The sequence below is a fragment of the Poeciliopsis prolifica genome, unplaced genomic scaffold (genome assembly GCF_027474105.1).
Source record: "Poeciliopsis prolifica strain line A6 unplaced genomic scaffold, Auburn_PproV2 SCAFFOLD013, whole genome shotgun sequence".
Classification (NCBI taxonomy): Eukaryota; Metazoa; Chordata; class Actinopteri; order Cyprinodontiformes; family Poeciliidae; genus Poeciliopsis; species Poeciliopsis prolifica.
The window spans coordinates 814942-838724 of record NW_026562388.1 but is presented as its reverse complement, the minus strand read 5'-3'; the positions used below and the strand labels follow the sequence as shown (position 1 = coordinate 838724).

At 38.4% G+C, this 23783-nt stretch overlaps 1 protein-coding gene across 8 annotated transcripts in view; it reads right to left on the bottom strand.

Annotated features, from left to right (window-relative positions):
- Positions 1-23559, bottom strand: part of map4k5 (mitogen-activated protein kinase kinase kinase kinase 5) — a 35943-nt gene extending 12384 nt beyond the window's left edge. For 2 of the 8 annotated variants that reach the window (XM_055037985.1, XM_055037987.1), the window contains exons 1-18: positions 23167-23559; positions 22582-22809; positions 15552-15609; positions 10380-10470; positions 8972-9036; positions 8825-8880; positions 8185-8232; positions 7251-7293; positions 7080-7152; positions 6876-7007; positions 6592-6654; positions 6398-6479; positions 5831-5947; positions 4093-4171; positions 3104-3175; positions 1773-1834; positions 1200-1267; positions 818-856 (exon numbers count right to left, since the gene is read on the bottom strand). In XM_055037985.1, coding sequence (XP_054893960.1) covers positions 818-856; positions 1200-1267; positions 1773-1834; positions 3104-3175; positions 4093-4171; positions 5831-5947; positions 6398-6479; positions 6592-6654; positions 6876-7007; positions 7080-7152; positions 7251-7293; positions 8185-8232; positions 8825-8880; positions 8972-9036; positions 10380-10470; positions 15552-15609; positions 22582-22689 — 1256 coding nt within the window. In that variant the 5' untranslated portion in view covers positions 22690-22809; positions 23167-23559. The remainder of the gene's footprint in view (positions 1-817; positions 857-1199; positions 1268-1772; positions 1835-3103; positions 3176-4092; positions 4172-5830; positions 5948-6397; positions 6480-6591; positions 6655-6875; positions 7008-7079; positions 7153-7250; positions 7294-8184; positions 8233-8824; positions 8881-8971; positions 9037-10379; positions 10471-15551; positions 15610-22581; positions 22810-23166) is intronic. The other 6 variants (XM_055037988.1, XM_055037989.1, XM_055037990.1 and 3 more) reach the window with 4 other exon arrangements.
- Between the last annotated feature and the right edge of the window lie 224 nt (positions 23560-23783).

The window sequence follows — 23783 nt, the reverse complement described above, 5'->3', positions numbered from 1 at the left end:
TACACAAAAGGGAGAAGAAGGGGAAAAAAACAAGGGCGTTACACTAAATTATTCTCGATTTAAAGACAATAATCCTAATTTTGAATAAATTGAAAAACATTTACTTGAGATTGCCCTGAAAAAGTGTTTGGACCTTTTCGGTGTGTGGTCATTTTATGTGATGCATCAAGACAAATGATCAGTTAATACAGTATGTACACATTATGCCAATTATTATCTTTTGAGTATTTGGAAAAGCAAATACTCAAATTTGACATGAGTGTGAGTGGCTAAGTCAAAAGGACTTGATTCACAAACTGAAAATGAATAAAAACTTCGACAGACCCTGCTTGAGGGAGATGCATGATTTTTAATTTTCATTGTATTGTTTTAATTGTTTACTGTGCTGTGAATTTGCCTCCATTGAGTTTTTTTAATCAAGCAACAGTCCACCTGTGTGTGACTTATCAGCATAAACCAAAGATATTGATTTGAAAAGGAATGAATATAAACTCAAACTCTGTCAGATTTCAATTTATACATTTTTAAACAGCTTAATTGCCCTGTGACTTTCCAAGGATGCAATACTTTCTGAAACTCTTGAAGTTTGTGTTTGAAACATGACAAAATGTGAAAAAAAAATATAATGATGTGAGAACTTTTGCAAGACACTGTAACCCTAAACTAACAGCAAACTCCCATATCAACACGGGACACAGCATCACGCACTCCACCATCACATGCTACAAGGATGAAAGTGGGAGTTGACTGTTTAAGGCAAATGCAGGGAGAGACGGGGAAGTGACAGAGCGAAGCATGAAGCGGCTGTTAGTGTTACCGTTGAAACAATTCATCCTCAACGCTTTTGAGAAGGCTCCTTCACAGGACAACAACGGTGAGAGACGGGCAACAAGAGGACAGAGAAAAGTGAAGGGGAAATAAACCAAAAGTCAAAGTGCACGGACAAGTGAGAAGGAGTTTAAAAGCCCGACGCAGCATCCTGAACTCCAGACAGGGAGAGTGATTAAACCACAGCGACTGAAGCGTTGTAAAACCGAGACAATCTAGTAGAGACGAAATATAGCAAGAAACAAAATCATGCGTTTGATCCATTAATGCAAATTAGTCCAAAAAGGTGCATTACATCATGAAAGCCAGGTAGTGAGTGAGGCGGGGAGTAAATACGAGCAGTTCCCAGGGCAACTGTTTCCATAGAGTACCTGGTTGTTATTCCTCCGTCTGCAAAAGGGCTCCATGGGGAAGGGAAGTCATTATCTTTATTCACATCCTGTGGAGAGGCAAGCATGCATTCAGACAGGACTTTGTTTTTGAAATGCATAAGGTTAACGCCAAAATTATTCATACCGCTCAATGATTTAGAAGTGAAATCATCTTAATTTTGCCAACTTGTTTTTTCTGACTAGAAATAATTTTAGCGCTTTGGAGGGAGTGGAAACATACAAAAAAAAAACATATAAAAAGCTGTTTTTCAGCAGTCATAAGAACAACTTTACTGCCTTGTTGCAAACAAAAACTTTTGACTATAAATACTTACTGACATATTCTGATCTTTAATTTTAGATAAAAACTTTCCTCCCCCCCAAAAGGTTACTTTTTAAACAATATATTTAGACGATGGCAGTAATTTCTAATATTCCTGTCTGTATTATGCTAATTTTGTTAGGAGTATGAAGAAGTTTTGGTTTTACTTTATGTTTCCAAAAGAATAACCAAGTATGGTAATCATTTTTTAAAAATAAAAAAATATATTTACTTCAACTAGCATTTATTACCATGTCAGAATGAGCTTCAGTTTCCTTTGGGAGAAGAGGCGCCTGAAACTGGACCTTGTCAACTGCGAATGGAAAAACATCGTCTTCAATTGGGTTTCCTTTTTCTCCCCTTTAACACTAGAGGGCATCAGCGCTCAACACTCGAGGCATGCAAATATTACCAACAGTATTACCAGGCGCTTTGATAAACACCACAGAGAAAATAATGAAAAACAGAGAAGAAAAACCAGGAGCAAATCGAAATACGTTTGAAATGCTTCTTGTGATTCAAGATGCAGCTGTGTGGGCGAAAGCTTTCCACTGCAAAAACACAAAATCTTTCTCAGTGTTTTGGTCTAGTTTCTAGAGCAAATATCTCAGGAAACCTGAAATAAGACAAAACTGACTCAGATGAAACCTTACAGCAAAATATCTGAGGTTTTTGAAGAAAGTAATTTCTTAAAATTGCAGTGGATGTTCCACTGGCAGATAAATTTACTTTTAGGAGGAAAATTAGCCTGAAAAGGAAATAATCTGCTAATGGAAGTAGTACTTTTATCAATATTAAGAAATTATTGACTTAAACCAAGCTCCTATATCTTGATGGAATGTTATTTGCAAGTTAGTTTTGTCTTATTTTCAAGACATTTGAACTAGAAAGTAGGCCAAAAAATACTTGGAGAGGCTTTGTTTTTGCAGTGTAGTTTGGGATCTAAAAACAAAGAGGACTTGTTCATATTGGAAATGTTGAAAAAAAAAAAAAAATGTCGAAAGAAATCCTCTTAGTTTGGGTTCTGGGTCACATTGCATCAACCATCTAATCTAGTACGAGAGGCGGCATTTGGGTCCAGAATAAATGCAATGTTATCTTGGGTGGGAAAAAAAAGTTCTGCAATACCTGCCAATACATAATCAGCTTCCCGCTAACAAAGGAACTTTGTATTTAACCTTCGGAGCAAAGATTTTCAAATGTTTCCCCCTTTGAGGCTGATTATGTAGAAAAGCTGCAGGTATTTTAAAAACACAGAAGTGAGGCGACACCCAACGAAGCTACAGATGAAGCAGAGGGATCAGGTTTTCACATGCGAGTAAAAACTTAACTTCAGTGACAGCACCTTATTAGTCATCTCTAAATTTACAGTAGCTTCGCCAGTGTGACAAGAATAGAGACGTCACAGACCCGCCTCATTTATCTTTCATCAAGCTACAGCCACGATCGGCAACCGCTCCATGCAGAAAACTCATCTAGTGTCACATGAATTTTGAAACCTAAAGCTCTGGTATGTCATTTTTTTGTAATGTAGTACAAGTTTGGAATCTGAAACACACTGTCTCACTGCACTGCCACTAACCTGCATCCCCCCTGTTTCCCTCAGAGTCACTAGGACTCGAGACTGGACGGTCAAGGCCTGTTCCACTGTTGGCTTTGTGAAGGAGGGAAGGTCAGATAACAATCAGACAATGACATAAAACAGCAGATCTATGATCGCACTGCAGGTAGAGAAGGTATGAATGCTGTCAAACACCCATGACGTGATCAATGGCTGTGACCTGCTGACAATCGAGACTCAACAATTTCTACAACAATGCAACAACTTCCCTGAAGGGTGTGGAAACGTCAAGATGGCACTATTAAACTGGATCGCCAGCTCGCTTTGGTGTATCTGAAACTGAATCCTACAAGTGACCCTTCAGACAAGCTCCAACACAATCATGACTGGGTACTGTTAAGAGTCAATCTCGATTCTTTGGGTCACGATTTGATTCTGTTCCATAATGTTTGAAATACTTTGAGTAATGAGAAGCCTACAAATACTTAATTGAAGTACCTATTAATAACTTTATGTGCGACTTATTTTTAATTTTTCCTGCCCATATTAACAGCTGTGGTGGTATGCATTACTTTATCAGTCTATACATTAAATTATATATTATATGACGATTATATACATTGTCACACCCGATTTATAATGTTCTTCAATATCAAGATCAGTAGATCTTGATATTGGATCAGTGCATCTACGTTAAAATTTAAATCAAAAGTATGTAAACGTAAACAATTGACCTTCTCTTGTGGAAATTGAGATTATTCAACAGAATTGATTTGACATAGAATCAAACTGTGACCTAAAGAATGAAAGTTGAGTTGAGAGACTGAACAATAACCAGCCCTACACACTACTAGAAACAGTGGTTTGGAAACATGCCAGGCGCTGCCATGAGATTAGTGGGGATGACTGTCAGAAAACTCACTGGGCTGACTGTCACAATAACCGGTGATGTCACAGACGCACGACCCGGAGCGGGCGGAGTTTGGCTTTGTGTGTGTGTGCGCACTTACAGTCAATCTCGGAGCGCGTCCTCTCCACTTTAGGGTGTTTATTGGTGGAACGGATGGTGTGTCGGACTACAGGGACAGGCTGGAAAACATGACAAACGAGATATTAGAACGGCAAGCATCTTCAAAATGAAGATGCCAACATGAGTCACTTGAGACGGTTGTGACATTTTCTTTTGAAATAATCTCAAGAAATAATTTGGAAACTTCGCCAACTGTGCACTGCTGAGAACTGCGTTTCTTGTGCATCACCGCATTAATATGCATTGCAGAGGCTGGCTGTTTGTTACAAGCTCCATTGCCAGCAGTCAATAGCCTTTGGGTGGTTTTTTTCCCCCCCTACTTTTTCCTTTGCCATGGCTAAGACAGTGCTGCTGCTGTCAGCGTGAGAAAAGCACAATGGCCTCTTAAATGGTGCTGGTACCACCTCTTTGGCTGCCACAAAGATGTATTGTAGACCCCATGTGGAATAATAATAATGTCACTGGGGAGATTCAATGAGTCAGGGGGCCTTAAAAGTGCAGAAATAACTGTAGGAATTATCTTTTTGCAAAGACTGTGACTGTATTTTTGTGTTTTATATAATGTAAAGCATCTTTAACTGCCTTGTTGAAATGTTGTTGAAACGGCGTGATCCGCTCCCACCAGGTTGAGGAGGAGAACAAAGTGAAGCCGGACCAGGCAGTGGACTGCATCTGGACCATACAAGCCCCAATGAAGAGCAGGGTATGGCATGTGGCATGTTTAATTTATGCATACATCAATTATCTCCTAAATAAGCACTTCTTCTAAGCATATAGAAATAGGGAACAGGCTATATGTATAAACTCGTGTGTGAGATAAAGACATGGGGTTTATCTATAATAATAAATAATAAAGTTGAACTTGAAAGATACTTGGAAAGGAAATACGTGGTAACACTTTATTTGACCAGGTGTGCACAAGACTGACACTGTCAAAAACATAACATCTGTCATGAACATGGAGGAGTGTTTATAAATGTTTATGACTGTTGTCGTGCAGTGTGATTTGGTAAATAATTACACTATTATTGACAAAATAATGCAAAGTTTACACTTTAATGTTTAGTTTAATGCAACTTCAATGTTGCCTTAAATGTAACATTTAAGTTGCTACATTTAACAACTAAATGTTAAATATATTAACTTTGCATTAATAGTGTGCCCATTTACCAAATAACACTTTATGAGAGTCAGACATTCATAAAGATGAGGCTGCCTTGCAAAAAGTACTAATACTCCTTTAACTTGTTTACATTCTCTAATGCTGCAACCACAAACTTTCACATGTTGCTGAGGCTTCAGCTACATATGCGATGGGGTCTAAAAAAAATTTACCTACTTTTGCAACATAGCACAGAGAATTTTCATTTTTAACAAGTTTAATTTAATTTAGGCTGTTAACTGGATGTAGGTAGACTTTGGTTGGCCGTTTCTGACATGAATGTACAATGATCTAAATAATTCCGGCTAATAAAATGCATCCCCAAAACATGATGCCGTCAGCACCATATTTCACCAGGGGGATGGTATATTTAAAGTAAAGGTGAAATATTTACCACCATAAATTGTGTTTTGTAAGTAGGCCACTTCACAATTATGTATTAATTTGGGTTCACCTATCACATATATAACTAATAAAACATACAAATGTAATTTTGTGGTTTTAGTATGACAAGATTTGAAGAAGTGAAGTGCACATGAGACAAAATCCACATTACCTCAAGGTCGTCATCGTCCACTTCGCTGTAATTTTGGTGGTTGTCTGGGTTATTCATCTTATCAAGCAGATCAACAGCAAGCCTCCTCGTTAGCCCAGTCTGAGCCACAAACACATGCTGGCAAAATAAGCAGAACATTGTGTTTAAGATTAGCAGTTGAGAATGCTAGTTTTTTTTTTAACATCACTTTCACTACTGTCCAGAATCATCACCACATAAAGAAAACTCAAAAACTACACAACAGGAACAGGTATTCTTAGAGGCCGTTACTGCAGGATGACAGAAGAGCATTTTTTAGGGAACTGTATAATATAAACAAAAACCTAAGCAATGGAAAGCTAATATATAGTTCTCCAAAAGACCCTAAGGAACAAAAGGTAAACAAAATCCAACCAAAACTCCTTTTCAGGTTGTGAAGCTCTGTTGCAGCATTAACAGAACCGGTGAACCCCTTCTCTTCTGATTGGGTTCAAGTTGTAAAGAGAAATACATTTTTCCACTATAATGATCTCAGTTAGACAAACAAGCATATTTACTGTTTTTACCCATCCAAAAACAAACACTTACCAGTAGAAGTTTCTCTGCAGTGGGCCGCTTCTTTGGGTTCTTTGTGAGAGAGACTTTAATAAAATTATGGAAAGCAGCAGACCTGTATAGAAAAAAAGATCCTTGCTTGAAACAAATTACCCTAAGTGCCAATCATACCGACAGAACATGCATTGTTCTGTCATAAAGAACAATGCACGCTCACAAATACTCACCATTTGTTTTTGTCTTTTAGCTTAGGAGGCTGGAAACTGCTCTTGGACATCAAAAACAAAGCCCTGGATAAAACAAAGCAACGAGTCAAAAGGAAGGTGGCCCAAAATTAGTGAAACGACATACATCATGTTCTATTCATAACCTAAGCATACTTTGTTTTTAACAGGAAAACCGCACGAGCCACCAAGACGTGATAAAACCCTCGAGGAAAAACAAAAGCAGGAAGCAGACCGAGAATCACATGAGGAAGGTTTGACCGATGGCTGCTACTGGTGCGACATACCTCATCGGATGCAGATCAAACATCGGAGGCTGCAGCTCCGCCAGCTCGATGGATGTGATGCCAACAGCCCAGATGTCGCACAGCTGGTTGTAGCCGCCGTTCTTCTCTACCGCTGCAACCTCAGGAGCCATCCTGAACGAAGAAGACGGGCGATGAAGTGTATCTCACCGCTGGTTTCGCCACTCTTAAAGTAGCTACACTTACCAATAAGGTGTACCAATGAAAGACTTCCTTTTTGCAATGGTAGCTGTTATTTTGGCAGCGACTCCAAAGTCAGCTGCAACAAAAAGTTGGGAGTTTTTCAGATCATGTCATGCACAAAGAACAACTGTTTTTAAACTCTAAGCAACACTAATTTGGTGATGAGTTTCTTACCCAACTTCACATCTCCATTGTCTGTTAGGAGTATGTTTGCACCCTGTTGACAAATCCCAAAAACAAGTTTTTAAAGCTTGGTGTCAGGGGTTTCATAACAAATCAAATCAAATTTTATTTGTGTAGCATATTTCAGCAGCAAGGCATTTCAAAGTGCTTTACATCATAAACACAAAGTCATGCAACATAGAATAATACATTGTTACATATTACAGCTTCAATTCTAAACAGGTGTGTTTTTAGTTGCGATTTAAAGGAAGTCAGGGTTTCCGCTGTTTAAAGTTTTCTGCAAGTTTGTTCCAAAGTTTTGGTGCATAGATGCTGAAAGCTGCTTCTCCTCTCTTGGTTCTGGTTCTGGGGATGCAGAGCAGACCAGAACCAGAAGACCTGAGAGATCTGGAAGGTTGATACAACGACAGCAGATCTTTGACAAAGGGTCATGTCTCGGCCATTAGTTGCTGCTGATTGAATCAACGATGATATCTGGTCTAACTTCTAGTAAAATTACATCGCCATCGGAGCTTTTAGCATTGTTTATGTTGGCTGTGACTGACAGACTCTGTGGTAGCATCCTGTGGTGAGAGTAGAGGAAACAGGAAGCGCTTGCTGCATAGAGCTGAGAAAAGATAATAGGCCCAGCCCTGACCTTTTTGATAACACATATGAGTGAGGCTCCAGCGTTTTGAGCATATGCATGATGCACGATCAAGCACCAACTGACACCTAAAACTGCAGCTGCACCGGCCCATATCTTTTTAAATTTACACCTCTGCTGCGGTGGGGGGTGTAAAAGAGTTTCACAAAACTGGACTGCTTCAGAAACAACGAATGCATTTGCAGATATTTACACTAGTGCTGCAGCGGCTATAAATTTTTCCCACTTACACAAGTGTTGCCTCAATATTACAAGGCAACACGATGAAAGTAATCATACCTTGATATCACGGTGCATCTTGCCCTTGATGTGCAGGTACCCCAAGCCCTGTAAAAGAAATAATATTCAGCTAATAGTTGACTAGACACAATAATACACTGAATTATTAATGAAATGCATTTGGATTAGGAATGCAAACAAATAACCAACCAACTTACAATTATTTGTCAATAATAGTCTATGAGATTAAAATGAGATCAAATAGATCAATCGATAATGTTTGCTTAGACCTTCTTATAGTCTTGTAGTTTGGTTTCCATTCATCACTAAGTGGAACCAGTTGATACAGAAACAAAGTTGGCAGGGCTAAGCCAGAACAGGAGAGCGTAACGGTCCGAACAGAGTCCAGTGTGGGATGAAAAATACATTTCATGTGGTTGTTTTGAAATACAAATACTCAACAAACTCCTGAAGTTTCACCTAAATAGCTTGAGTTTTTTTTTTTTTAAATCAGCATTATGAAAAATGTAACCCTTTATGCTACAGAAAGACAGCCAGCCCTGTTGATACCAGAGAAAACTCAGGTTTCTAAGAAAGTGACCCTTGTCGATTAATCATTGAGTCGATTGATAAGAAAAAATAAAAAAATAAGAATACACAATAAAATACAACTTGTATTCCTAATTTGGGATACATTTACCTGCAAGGTTTCTCTGCAGACATATGCAATCTGGAGCTCTGACAGAGGCCCCGTGACTGTAAAAACACAAGGTCATTCAGTTCTTGTAGAATTCAAGCAGTAGATCTCATAAAGAAGACTTTTCAGAAACAGAATTAATCAGCTCACCATGATAAATGTCCTGCAGGGATCCTCCACCACAGTATTCCATACATATCCAAAGTTTTTCTCGACTTGAGGAGACAAAAACAAAAAGAAAAATCAGATAAACAATAAGATCAAACATCTACTGTTTGATATGTTTTGTAGGTCAGTCAAGATAAAATGCAGAGCTACAGGATCCTCACAGTCTGATGCTGCAATCATGGCGATTGTGTGTCATGATTCTGAATCTTCTACCAATTTTTTTTTACATATATGCCAAATAATTTTGGACTCAGATGACCTGAGCACTTTCTGTTGCATGTTTTCTGTTTTCTCCCACATCGCTTGTGGGAACCTGCATATCGGACTTCCTATGACATTCCCCAAGTGACATTATTATTTGCATGCATTTCTTTCTGTTCATTTGTTCTTGCCTCCTTCACAGTTATGAACCACTACCTGTTTTATTACAAAACAAAAAATCCCACAAAAACAATATGACAATATTGTCATATTGAAAAAGGCTTTTCAATATGAGAAATTTGTATGACTGCCAAAGCAAAGTTGGTCAATTTACTTTGGGTAATTTAGCAAAGCAGGACCAGGCGGTTTCTTTCTAAACTTTTCTTACAGTTGTTTTCTTAAACTTGCTGTCATTACCAAGTAAAGAAGATGTCTAGCCTGGTACCAGATGTTTAATCCAGAATCTAATTATGGGATAAATGCAAAAAAAAAAAACAAAAAAAAACAGCATGATTGTTTAAGCAGAAGACATAATTCTAGCAAGCACCCGATCTCCTTTTGCAGTGTTACTTTTTCACACCTATTTTGCTTTGTGCGCAAACAAGTTGAGTTATTACATTAAACATAACCTTGAACGTTGCCACAAAAAAAAAAAAAAAAAAAAAAAAAAACGTAGTTCCTGTAATTAATGCACGGTGGGGCTGGTCATTACTGTTCCACTGTACCCAGCTGAGCTCTGTGTGGCAAGACTACACAAGACATACCTGCTGCGCTGCAACCTGTGCGCTTGAGCTAACAGCCATATAAAAAGAGTTCAGAGCCTTCAAATCCAGTTAAACCTGCTGGAACTCTGAGGCAGTTTTGGGCGGACCGAGTCTACTTCCTCAAAAGATAAAAAGCCTTAAAAAAAAAAAGACGGACCTCTGTAGAACATAAAAGCGGCACCGGGGCACTGAAATTAGGCTGAAACCCTTGAGTCATAGTTTCACGCTTTAGTGTGATGAAGTAATTAAATACACAACGTGTGGCATTTGTCTGGTGGTTGGTTAAAAAAAAAACATAAAAAACACGGTAGCGTTTACATTTTGTAAATGTTTCACAGTGGACCGACTGGGAGAGAGCAGAAAAGTCTGGATTAAAAGACAAAAAAAACAAAAAAAAAGCAGGGTTATTTTCAGCTGGATCTTACTTGAGGTAGCTCCCATAGTAGGCCACAATGTTGTGGTGCTTGCATTCCTTCACCATGAAGATTTCCTGCTGAATGATGGAAAAGTCATCTCCTGAAAACAAAGAGACATAAAAAAAATAATTATACTTAAACCTGACAAATAGTTAAACTGCAGGAAAATAATAAACAGCAATAGATTTTATTCATAGTGGCCTTTATATATTCAGATCTCAAAGGACAAAAAAACAAAACAAGCAATTATAAAGGACAAAAACAATTCAATAAGTAAATAAACTAGGCCTGTCACAATAATAAATTTAGCTAGATGATAAATTGTCCCCATAATTATTGCTGTGAATGACAATATTGTCGTTTTGAGATCATTTTCAAACACTGTGGTGAAATTGGCATAGTAATGCAAGTTCACTCTCTGACAGACCAATGAACTTTCATTTTGTACAGAAAACTTCACACTGGAACTGGAAGATATTTTAAACATCTGAAATAAAACGGCCATAAAGAAATGAAACAAAAATAAAAATTACACACCAGCGTCTGTGCTGCTCGCTTCTCCTCTTAGGTCCACGCTTGTACATTTGATTTTGAAACCAGAATTACAACGAAATCTCTAAACAAAATTGTGCAAAAAAAAATAAATAAAAATAATGGGAATCATTGAGCCCCCTTTAATTTATAATGCGATAAACCTTCAATCAATCAGCAAAGTTATTGAAAAAAGCTTTTTCAAAAGACAAATAGCTTTTTAACAATGACCAACAGCGTTAACGTCTTCCAGTCTGGTTTCCGGGCCGACCGTAGTACTCAGGCTGCCCTTATCAAAGAGTTCAATGACATCCATATGAACACATACTGTGGAAGAACCACAGTGCTGGTTCTGTTGGACCTCAGTGCAGCTTTTGAGACTGTTGACCACGACATATTGCTAAAAGGACTGGAGAGTTGGGTCGGACTCTCCGGTCCAGTACTCAACTGGTTCAAATCTTACATGAAGAACAGGGACTTCTTTGTGCCTGTAGGTAATTTCTCTTTGAAGCGGGCAGAAGTCCCCTGAGGTTCAATGACCCTGGGATCCCTCCTATTTAGACATCCATGTGCTCCCACCAACTCAGGTTAAGAAATGGGACTAGTTACCATAACTACGCTCTATATCAAGATGCCACCAGGTTACTTCAAATCCATCCAAGCACAAAACAGTTTATTAGAACAGATAAATGTGTGGATGTGCCAAAACTTTCTCCAGCTGAACAGAAACAAAACCGGAGTTATTATTTTTGGACCTACAAAGAAACAATCTAGTCACAGATTCAGCTCTTACAGCTAGAAACTAGAGATCAGGCCCAACTGATAGACTCTGACCTGAACCTTCACAGCCACATAAAGACGATTACAAAGTCAGCCTTCTATCACCTGAAGAACATTTCCAGGATTAAAGGACTAATGTTGGCACAAGACCTAGAGAAACTTGGCATGTGTGTAGTGTCTTAAATACACAATAAATACACAATAAATATTGTGTATTTATTGTGTATTTACACAATAAATACACAATATTTATTGTGTAAAGACGGTTTTGATGATGGCACTTGACAAAATGTAATGTTTATTGCTCATTTCATAACTGATGACTATATAATGTTTTTATGACGTACTTTGAACTGCCTTATTGCTGAAACGTGCTATGCATAGAGACTTGACTTAATTGACTGCTTATTGCAACAGACACACTGGTAATCAACCTATTCGGTTTGTGGTTTTTCACAAAACCTAAAAAGACGACTCAGTCACTGATGTGTTGAAAACATTTTAATGAGGCTAGAATAAAAGAAATAGTGACATAGGCAAGCTTCAGTCTTCAAAAAGACTCAGTTTACTTCATAAAAATACCAAAACAAACCAGCTCTTCATCACTGATATTAAAGACTACAGAGCAGACAAGTACAACACAGGAAACATCCTATGAAGCTTGCAGTAAAGGCCAATTTCCAGGGCAGCTTTCTACTTGACTGTACTGCAACGCACATGACCAAAAGGTAGTGAAGAAAAGAAACATTTAAGTCAAGTTGTTCCCAGCTGTGCACACACACAACCTGGAATGTATTAACAGGAGGTTAAGAAGTATCCGGCTATGAGGTGCTGCAGAAAAACATTTCCATGCAATGACGAGTTAAAGGCAGAATATCTGCAAACAGAATGTGTAGAATTCCCAAAACCAAATAAGAGAATTCTGTTTTCAGGATAGTATATAAACAGTGCTCCTCAATAGACTCATAAAAACCATTAAAACTCAGTCTAATCACTATAGTGTAGCTGTGCAGAGCTCTACATTATAAACTATGCAGGTTACAATCTAGAACAGGTAGTTTATTTTTTATTTTTTCAAAATTAAAAGAAAAAGAAAAGAAAAGGTGTTTCATGCATTTGTACTCGGCATCCATAATTTAATACTCCACAAAACCATTTTGCAACAATTGCAAAAAAGAAAGTAGTGTTTCAGACTGTGTCTTGACCAACTTTGCACATTATTGAATATTCTTTGAAAAATAACTCAACCTCATCACATTTAGGGATGAAATGATCAATCTGATCTTGGCCATAAAGTTGAATTTGTTCACATTCATTTATTCATGTCATTTTTTGTTTATTTATTTCCAACATAATAGCAATATATTGTACCACAATAATCTTAACATGCTTGAAAAGGAGTAGGACGACGTTAGAAACATGAATTCCTACCCCATAAACTCATATTTTATGCGGTAGTTATTAAACTCATTGATTTAATAACTCATTAAATCAAATTAAAAAAATACAAAAAAAAAAAATATTTGACCCCCAAGAACGTTCCTACATTTCCTACAATGCGTCGTAAACTCTTTCCAGTTTACGACTGTGAACATGTTTTATCACAAAATTTCAAATAAAGCACATGGAGTTTATGGTTGTAACGTGTTTTAAGTGAAAAGGTTAAAGCGTTATAAATATTTCTCACTTTACACGATGATTGAGACACCAAATTATTTGCTGGACTTTAACCTCCCTCGTGCTGCTTAAATGCAAGTCTGAAGGAATGCTTATAAGAGCCAAACATTGCAGCAATAAACATCAGCTGGCCTTGAACTGAAGTTGCAGAATAAAAAAAAAGCATGTGTACGGTATGTACAAACAGAAGGAGGAACTACTGGAGCTGTTTTCAGATGCCTTTAATGATAGCGAGCAAAGAGTGACAAATGTTTAAGCAAATTTAATTGCAATGACGTGACTAAGCTTGACCTAAAAGAGAAAAAAAGTAACTTGTCACCGCACAGACCTCTCTTCTTGATGAGTGTAGGCCCGAGAATGTAGCCACTTCCTCTCTACTCTGAATACACACATTCTTGATCTCCGTGTCAAATTTCAATTCATTGTGTACAAGTCTCTAGATTTTAAGTTCATAAAAAACGCTTATTTCTAGAGTTAGAGGTCTGAATGAGAAATATGTCGGGTAGAAATTGGAAAACTAAGTTACCGTTTGTTTAAACCCGTTAAGCAGAAGCTGAAGCGGTCACGTCGTTTGACAAAACCCAACACATGTAAGACTTGGTGCGTCAGGTTAGCAAAAACAAAAAAAGCTAACATTGACGTCATTTTGGTTGTCACTATGTTCAACGATCAGTTAGATAAACCCCAGTGCTCTGCAGCCCCGGAGGCCTCAACACTCCTAGCTGTGCACTTTATGCCAGCACTACGACTTCTCGTCTAACCTGTCGGATTGCACCATCCACCCAAAGCAGTTTACCTCTGGCACAGAGAAACGACTCGCATAAAAACCTGTGCATTAAAAAAAAAAAGGTCTTTCTCCTAAATAAAAACACTGGAAGTCTAAAATTAAGTTTAAATGTGTTGTGTTTTTAATGTCGAGTCTATAAATGTTCCTTCTGCTGCCATTCCTGCTGTGTAAAAGTACTATTTTCTCTCCAGCAACACCTTGTGCTTACTAAAGGCCTCGGTTATGGTGATTCAAAGATGTAAACAAGACCACTAAATCACAAATCCAAATGAATCAAAACAAGAACATGTCGTGGAATTGCTGATCGACAGATGGAAGGAAGCAGCACAAGCTAAAACAGCTCTGAGCAATAAAACACAAAGGGGAAAAGGACAAACAAGAACAATAAGAAACTAAAGCAACACTGATTTGTGTGTGAGATTCACACACTGATGAAATATAATATTTGTACTCTTCTGCGTGCGTTCTCCTTCTGGAAAGTTTGCAGCTCGCTGAAGAGAAGGACACCGCTGAGTTTCAGAAAAGGCTGACGTTGGTGATAAAAAGAGACTCAGTGGTGGGGGGAAATAAACCAGAAAGGAAAAAAAAAGGTTCACTGGACACTATGAAGGTTCTGATTCAAGGAAATTTGGGTTAAGCCTGCTGAGTCTCCTGCTCAGACTTGAGGCCAATACATTGGAGGTCTATTTAAGAGTGAAAAAAATAGTGTCTTGCAAAGTATTGCAAAACATATTTTAGAAAGTTATAAAATTTCCTAAGTTATGCTGATCCTTGATCTCCCAAGAAAAAAAAATTCCAAAAAAATGTTATTATTTTAGGTCAAATTATTATTTATTTCCATATTATCAAGAAAGAGATCAACCTTAATAATTTAATCCAACTGAGCTTTAGAGGAAACTAAACAAATGTGTAATTTAAACAAAGCACATTAATCATCCCACCGGGGGACAATCGACCGTGCCGAGATGAATGAAACCAAAAACAGAGAAGTGAATCTCTTCCTTTCCTGGCCGGTAATCAGCACAGTTTTGTCTGCACGTCTGGTGCAAAGCTCTTCTTCGTAATCCCTGTAATCTGGATCACACTAACTCTGTCACTGGGTCATTACTGGCGCAGACCCGGAGCTGGGCACGGTCATAAATCTCTTCCTATACCCATCATACACACACACAAAATAATTGTGATTATAGGCCAAACCTTTCCTTTCTTAAGAGCACAAGAGACAGGGATAACAGTTAAAGTTGTAACACCCTATGAACTCTTTTAAGACATCCCTAGGTTTTAATTCAAATTGTTGAAAAAATACACCCATTCAGACCTTTAGAAGGAGAACAAACCAATAATTTAACAGTTCAATGCGATTAAAAAAAGAAACAAGACATAAAAAGATAACAATCGACTCCTACCTGGTTCCAACTTGATGATCTTCACAGCAGCAAGCTCTCCTGTTTGAATATTTCGAGCCTGAAAGACAAACGACCAAAGTAAGGAGCATGTCAACAAAAGGGGAAAAAAAACAAACAAAAAACCACAGAACCTTTGGTGATATTGATGCTTTAGAGTTGAGTCATACGATAATGAAACTACAACCTGTATACTGATTCGTAACAGCTGATCAGAGTTGTTTTGATTCCACGTGTTGGATATGGGACTCGCTTGGATGCGACACATTTTTCACGGTAACCTGACATTATAGAGCAAATGCTGACAGATGATACATCCTGGTGACCCCTAACAGGATCAAATGAAAGGGGGATTATGGACCAAATGTTTGCTTTGAGCAGCAGATTAATCAATTCAGAAATCGCTGCTTACGCTCTAAAGTAGCGAAGTAGAATGCAATGAAAGGAATTTACTAAAGTTGAAGGATGTTTAGAAAGGTTTCAACATTATTCTCCTTTTTAAACAATTCATCGAGCAAATAAAACATGAGCAATCTGAAACCAATAAAATGTAATGACCATTAAAACAACCTAGATACATAGGGGGCATTAAAGCAATAAAATGCCATTTTGGTGAGATGTTTGATTCTGTGCAAAGTGATAAAAATCTTCTGCACACTAAAACCTCAGCCTCATTCAATACCACTACAACCAGAAGAGTTTTGCAGAAAAGCTTCTTCTTGATTATATCAGGCTGCTTGTCAGATAAAACTCCTTGCTCTCTTCTCACAACGCAACTAGATTACTGCAATTCGCTCTATGCTGAGCTCACTTTGTTCAAATGGATTTTAACCACAAACATCTCATCTGCTCTGTCATCCCTTCATTGGCTGTCAGTGCAACAAAGAATTGATTTTAAAATCTTTCTTTTGACGTTCTTTGAATTTGCTCCAGCATTATGTTTCACCAAGAGCCCTCAGATCAGCTGGCCAGCTGATGTTGGTTGAATCAAATCTGACATCCAGAGCATATTGGGCATTTTTAGTTTGTAGAACAAGTCTGTCATTAAGAAATTTCTGTTGACGTTTTTAAGAGTGCAGGACTTAAAGTTCTGTTTAATCAGCTGTATTAAAGCTCCAGTTTGTTCATCTAGAAAGTCTGGTTCGAATGCGTGTGTGAACGCAACAAGACCGGACACCGCTCCAACAGCAGGAAGCAGACTGGGTTAAGAGAAACAAAACAAATGAAAAAGAGGGAGAAAAGGCAAGTGGTCTGTTACCAAATAAGTGACAAAATAAGTTTTTCAATTAGTTTGGATCATTTGACACAGTGTAGTGTGACAAATGATCCAAGTTTCCAGTACCAGATGGAAAACTAACAAATTCTGCAATTTTGGTCCCCAATCAAACCGTCTACCATATTATCAGGTGTGAAAACGCCTCAATTTGCTTGAAATCGCTCTTTGTCTTCAGTGGCTTTTGAAACAATTCAAGTTGGCTTGTTGTCTTCTATTTTTAAATTCCATCTTATTCTGCTTTTACTGTTTTGATCTTAATGCTATTATCGTCTCAGTTGTATCTGTGCATGTTGCACAGCACTTTGGGTAGACCTACTGTTTTTGTTTTTTTAAGGTGATTTATAAATAAAATAGACTGGATCCCACAAGTCATGCCTCTACAATTTATTTTAGGCATGTCCTGATTTTCCACTTCCGATACTGATTATAGTAGCTTTGGGAATTGGCCGGTACCGACACTGTTCCAATACCGGCTTGAATCATACTTACATTTATTACTTAGTTTGTAGTGTGGAATGTTAGAGACGGGTTGATCAAGAGGTATTAATGAAAGAACAAGTGAGCCTTTTATTACTAACCAATGGATGTTTGTGCGAGACAGAAATGTTGGGGAAGACTAAATACTGGACCAGAGATCTTCTGGAAAGTCAATATAATCAGATACTTGTTTTTGCCTGATATCAACCAGATTTCTGATATCAATATATCGGGAGATTCCTAGTTCATTTGAATAAAAAGAAGAAAAAGCATCACTTGACTTGCAAAAAGCAAATCTATTCAACAAAGTCAGCCTTAAATCTTTCAATATCTCAAATGAGCTTTGCTTAAGTCAAGTTTGTGGTACGTTTTAATGGATTTATAATTCAGTCTCTCTTTATATATGTAAATTACAATGTTCAAAGTGTGGCTTTTTTTACATTTGACAACTGAATTCATTGCGGTGGTCCACCGCTCATCCCAACAATTACTCATGCCTTGTGAAATTTCTGTGTCAAAGCAGGATGTGGGTCTTGTGAATCCAGGTCAAGATGAGAGACTCCCTAATCCATGAGGAGAAGTGATGGGAAGTGATGCTAAATCAACCGTAAAAAGAAGACAAAACAAAAAACAAGCCCATGCAGTGTGGATAACATTCATCACTTTTGTTCAGCTACCAGCTTTCAATAAAGGAAATAGAGTGGTAGAACACTTTGAAATGCAAAACGCACAAAAATGAATATATTAACAGAATGAGGCCTTTTTATTGTCAAGCCATTGCTCTGTTGCATGTCTGCACAGCAATGAGACATCTTTTTTTTTTCACGCTGGAACCTTTCGACAGTTCTGCTTTAAAGTGTGCGCGTTTCGTAACTCCACACTTGTTTGCAACCTGTGTCTCACTTTACACTTCCTAAAGTTGAAGTGACCAACTTGAAAAAAGCTGAAGCAGAAAAGGAGAAGTTCTGAAATTGGTTTTCATGTGAGAGATGGAGCCGTAATATCTTCTGACTGCAACTCATTTCTTAAATACTTTATTCTATTCACCTTGCTATGACTTTAATAAAGCTTTTCTGGAAAAAATGTACCGTTTTCTTTTTACATTTATGTTCATCACTGAAGTGTTGAGTCTTTTGCGACTCAGTTCCTTATTTCACATCCAATTCTTGACAAATTTAGAATTAACATTTTTGTATGTACAATTAGGAATTTGTTTCAACATCCAATAGCTTCCTTTCATTTTCAATACCAAAGTGACGTGTATAAAACTGTCCAAAAATGCTTTTATTATACTTTTGTTGTTTTTAGCTACAGTGCTGATGTGTGTAGCAAATGGCAACAAAACCAAAGTAACTGAAAAGTTGCAGCAACAAACTCCTTTTGTAAGGGACTGTCCAGGCATCACGACAGTGGAAGAGTCAAAATTAGAAAAAAAATGTACAGCCAATTGTTGCTTTCTAGGAACAACAAACTTATTCTGTTTAGATTTTAGCTGGCGCTTTATTGTAAACCATTCCAGGCTGTCAGCCTGGTCTGTCGGAAAGAAAAAATAAATAAATCAACCATTGAAAACATTTAGCCAATCATAAATAGAGAAGACCTACACTGCTAAAGGTGGTTAATGATTAAAAATATTCAAGTTATAAGAATATGCTGTTGGCATAACAGCGTTTTTCACATGTCTTAAGGCGAATAAGTACTGCAGTCGCTTCTGTGCAAAGGAGACAATTAGAAGAAGGAAAAACAAAAAAGTGGAAAATTGGAAAAACTTCCAAAATTCAAGATCCCATTAACAGCAATAGACATAACCAATCATTAATATTGGGAGAAGCGGCCAGACGTAGCCACCCAGATGTTTATACGCAAGCTGCAGACGAGAAATTCGTAAGAACAGCAGCAGCAGCTGCAATAACGCACACCTCACATGAAACTGCCTTGTGGCTCCCAGATTCTGTGACGCGCAGAATTTCAACAATCTGAGAGGAAGTTGAGGCTCTTTTCACCCATCAGGACGAGTTCACAAAAGGAGTCAGAAGCTGGTGAGCTTCTAGATTTATGAAGCTCAGATCACTTTTAGGGAATTTTTCTGCCAATTTAATTAGCAATAAAAGATAAACAAAATGTCTGGGTTTTTCAATCCATTTTATCCTATTCTTCTCTCTCTACATGCCTGCTGGAAACTCCAACACTTTGTGAAAATAAATACAAAAGCCTCTGAACGAATGCTGCAGAAATGCTGACGTCTCATCTCTTCATCAAGTATGCAAGACCAAGGCATTATTAATAAGTAAAGTGACTGTAAATGATGGGATATGTATGCTTGTGAGAATGCACAGCTCTGATGAAGAAAGGGGGAAATTACTCTTACTGTGTATTCAAGTAGCTTTGAGAGATGAATTGTTGCTGAAACACTCGATAACTTTCTAGAGATTCATCTCTTTGTGCAAATTATGTTCCAAGATGCTTTCCAGCCACAGAACAAAAAAAACAAAAAAAAAAAAAACTAGAGAAATCCTGCACCTGTTTTCACTCCACTTTTATTTGGAAAGGATTACAAAATAAAGGAACTGTGTGGACGGCTGAGGCACACCATGACTGCTGGGCTCACACTGATCCAATATTGCGCCTCTCAGTTGAATGTGCTTATTTACGGCCCTGTTCTCTCACAGATGTTGTTTTCAAAAAAATATGAAGTATGCTAAACACAAGTTTGACAATGCTGCTGATTAAATACCAGGGAACCTTTGTATCTGAAACATTACGGATGCAGGCTGTTGTCTTCCGACAAAAAGACAACAAAGGCCGTGGGTGGCAACAGGTGGTTTTATTTGAACGCACTTCCGACTTGTTTTGAAAAAATATATATGTGCTTTATTGCTTGTAAAAAATTAAAAAAAATAGCGACATAATTACTAAAAATCTCTTATAATTTGGTTGAAAATGAAACTTAATTTGATGTTTCAAGTTCAAAACAATCATTTACAAAACCTCCTGTCAACACACCGGACATTTGTCTAACAATAGACCTCCACCAAGCACCCTGTTTTGAACAAAAAACACATTCAACTCAACCTTTGTTAGGTAACATTTTTAGCCTTTTCGCTCCCTCTACTTCAGATGGTTGTCTCTAGTTTTACTTCACCTTGAGAGCAGCGTCACAGCCAGACAGGCAGGAGCTAGTATTGTTGGTTTTTTCAATGTGAAGTAACTTTTTACTGATATTTATTTAAATTAATTTCAAACTCTGCTTATGGTGAGTGGAACTGCACATATATTGGCTCTGTAAGCATCAGATGATTTTCATTGTTTTAACATATTGGAAAAAACAAAACAAAAAAAAATTATTTTGAAGCTGTGGCAGCTTTTATTTTGCCATAGCAGTGTGACACGATCAATTAAAGGAAACCCTGTACTGTATGGGAAAAAAAAAACATTTTCTATTGACAAAAACAGTAAGTATATCTTTAAAAAAGGAACTGTGTGGTGAAGAAACATAAATGTCAACATGCCCCTGCTCCAACATTTAAGAAATGTCAACAACATTATAAACTGAACAAAATCCATTTATTTTTTCCTACTGGGTTCTTATTGCTTCGGACCATCCCAGCCATCTTTAAAAGTCTGTAGTAACTATCCAAAGTCTAGGAAAGCTGCTTCCTAAAACAGATCTGTGCAAGACAACCTAAATGGGGACATTTTTCCTATTTTCCTGCAGTTCCTATTTGAGGTGTTTCCGCTGTCATTTTAGCTCTGAACACACCCTTTAGTAAAGCGCGTGTTTAGACAGGGGCTGGATCGTATTTCAGCCCGCTGCAGCCGTCCCGCCTGGGAGCGCTGTGTGAATACCAGGCGCTACATTCCACCAGTGGCCTGACTCGAGGTGGGGGGAGCTGACCAGAGGAGCTTTGTATGCAGGGAGGCCACGGCGGGCGGGCTGTACTTTCACCTCTGGATCGGATGGTCAGTGAGTTTGTAGCTGACTAAATAAGCAAAGGGCAGCCCAGGAAAATAAAACTCAAGGAAATAACTGTGGGGGAAATATGATGCGCCATTTTCTGTCTGTCATTATTTTTAACGAACAATCCCTGATCCGTTACAACGGTGTGGCTGAAACAAGTCAAGAAGGAAAAGAAGACGTTTCCACACTTCAGGTCACAACACCTCAGTTGATTTTACTGATGTGTGAAAAACGTTTTCACGCAGCCCATTAGCACAAAACACGTCATATACAGTAACCAATGAACTTGTGAGAAAACATAAGCCCAGTCAGACTTTTAATGTCCCACTGATGGTTTGCAAACATATGCCACTGTCACAGTTTCAGAAATATATTTAAAAAAAAGATACATAAACTGTGGACCACTTCGGTTTGGTTGATGTCATTGTTTGCCTTTTAAATTTTCATCAGATATTCATGGCAGCACTCTGCCAACATGTAATGTAAACATCAGAGGTTATGGTGACATTGTGTTCCTGCAGAGCTAAACTCTTGCTGAACACCAATTCTTTACTTACTAAACACCTACATGCAATAATGTGTTAGGCTTTTGGTTTAAAAATAAATTATGTAGAGATTACAAAAATACATTTGGCACTTAGTAACAACAACTCTAATAAAATGCAGTAACCAGTTTAAGGAATTAGAAAATACAATGAATTAAAAGGAAATTATTTCAACATTTTTGCTACCAACTGAAGTCCTTAAATTATGTCCCAGAAAGTGGGGAGTGTCCATAATGTCCTCCCACTGAAGCGCAGAGTAAAGCCCCTCTTCCCCTCCCCTACTTGTTTCTGAGCATTGTCAGTTAGCTGGCAGAAGCTGCTATGTTCCAAGAGAATTAAGCTATTTTTTTTAAAGGTTCTTATTTTAAACAATTTCTGCAAACTAAATGTGCCACTTTCTGTAACACCGTTTTAAAGTGGCAAGCTGCAAACAGCACGCCTGTCAAAGTCAATGACTGCAGGCTCCACCTGAGCAAACAGCTGACTGACTAAGCAGCTAATTGCTCCATAAATTGCTAAAAAAAAAAAAAGTTACTATATGTAGCCAAAATCATACAGTTTTAATGAAGCATACTCATAGTTATGCCCCTCCCTCCCCCGACCCCAAGAAAGATATGGATGTTGGGATTCAGTCAAAAACTAAAGTCAAACGTGGTCGTCACATGCTTACAAAACAAACAGCACACAGTTTATGTGGACTGATTAGTCACAAATTGGGTAAACCAAACCAGCTCCAGCTCCTGTGACAGACTGTGGGAACCAGCACATTCAGCCTACCTTATACACGTCTCCATATGTTCCGCTTCCCACCCTCTGGATGAGCTCGAAGTCATGCTGGGGGTTCCTCCTCTGGATTTCGCCGCTCGGCTGGGGATAGACGTCCATGATGGCGTGAAACCGAGGGGGTCCTTTACATTTAGTTGGCGCGGCTGAACGCGGTGCGGGCGGCGGAGAGGGCGGTCTCGACCAATGCTACTCAGACGGCGCCTCTCTGAGCTCCATGTCCTGACGCAGAGACAAAAAGTTTGGGAAAGTGCTAAGCGGGCTAAATTAAAAGTTTTAATCCCACGACGCGTTCTCCTTTAGAGAGACCAAGTGTTATAAAACGCCTCTTTTTTGTTAGCGGCGCGGTACTTTAAGCCCTCAAGACCAATTGAGTAATCAATTTTGGCTCAGGGGAGTTTGTTTCACAACAGACTCACTCTACAAGCATCACTTTGCGATACTTTTGCCAGGAAAATTGTGGACGTTCCAGCAAATAGCCGCAGCCAGCCAACAGTTTAGCGACGGGGCACGTAGGCTAATGCTAGCTAGCGCACAAGCTCAGCTCTCCGCCTGCTTTTAACTTCAAACCGGGCTTACCTTTCTCAACGCAAACACAAAATGTCTCGGTCCTGCATTTTGAATCCCCTCCGAGTCTTTACCAATTGTCGCGGCGTCGAATAAAGGCTTCGGAAAGTGAAAAATGTTGCTCCTTTGTTATCGAGGAAACAGTAGTAAACTTCAGTTGGCTGCAGCTCACCCCCGTCTCTTTTAGAGCAGAACAGGCGTCACAGTGCACTTCAATCCCCCAGAAATCTCAGCCCCAAGTTCCCCCGTCGACATGTCATTTCCCTCCGCTGGCAGCTTTAAAGAAGCTCCGACTTTATGTGTTGAACTCCATCGTCACGTCGCGCTGTTAATAGAAGTGTTGTAAGAATTTAGTGAGAGAAAACGCTCTCTTCTGAAGCAACAGTGTCCTGCTAATCTCTGCTGTCGATGGTCTGTGTCTTGCGGTGCATTCAGGATACCAAGAAAAATTAGACCGGCGAGTTTTTAAAACACAATCGTCCCGTTATCCAGATTTGAAACTTGCAGTTTTCGCTAGTCAATACCTGAAATGCATTTATGCTGATTACTCATACAAAACACGACAGTGGTTATATAATTTATATAAAATGCGAGCGGCAGAATACCATGGACTTCAACTTTAACTAAAT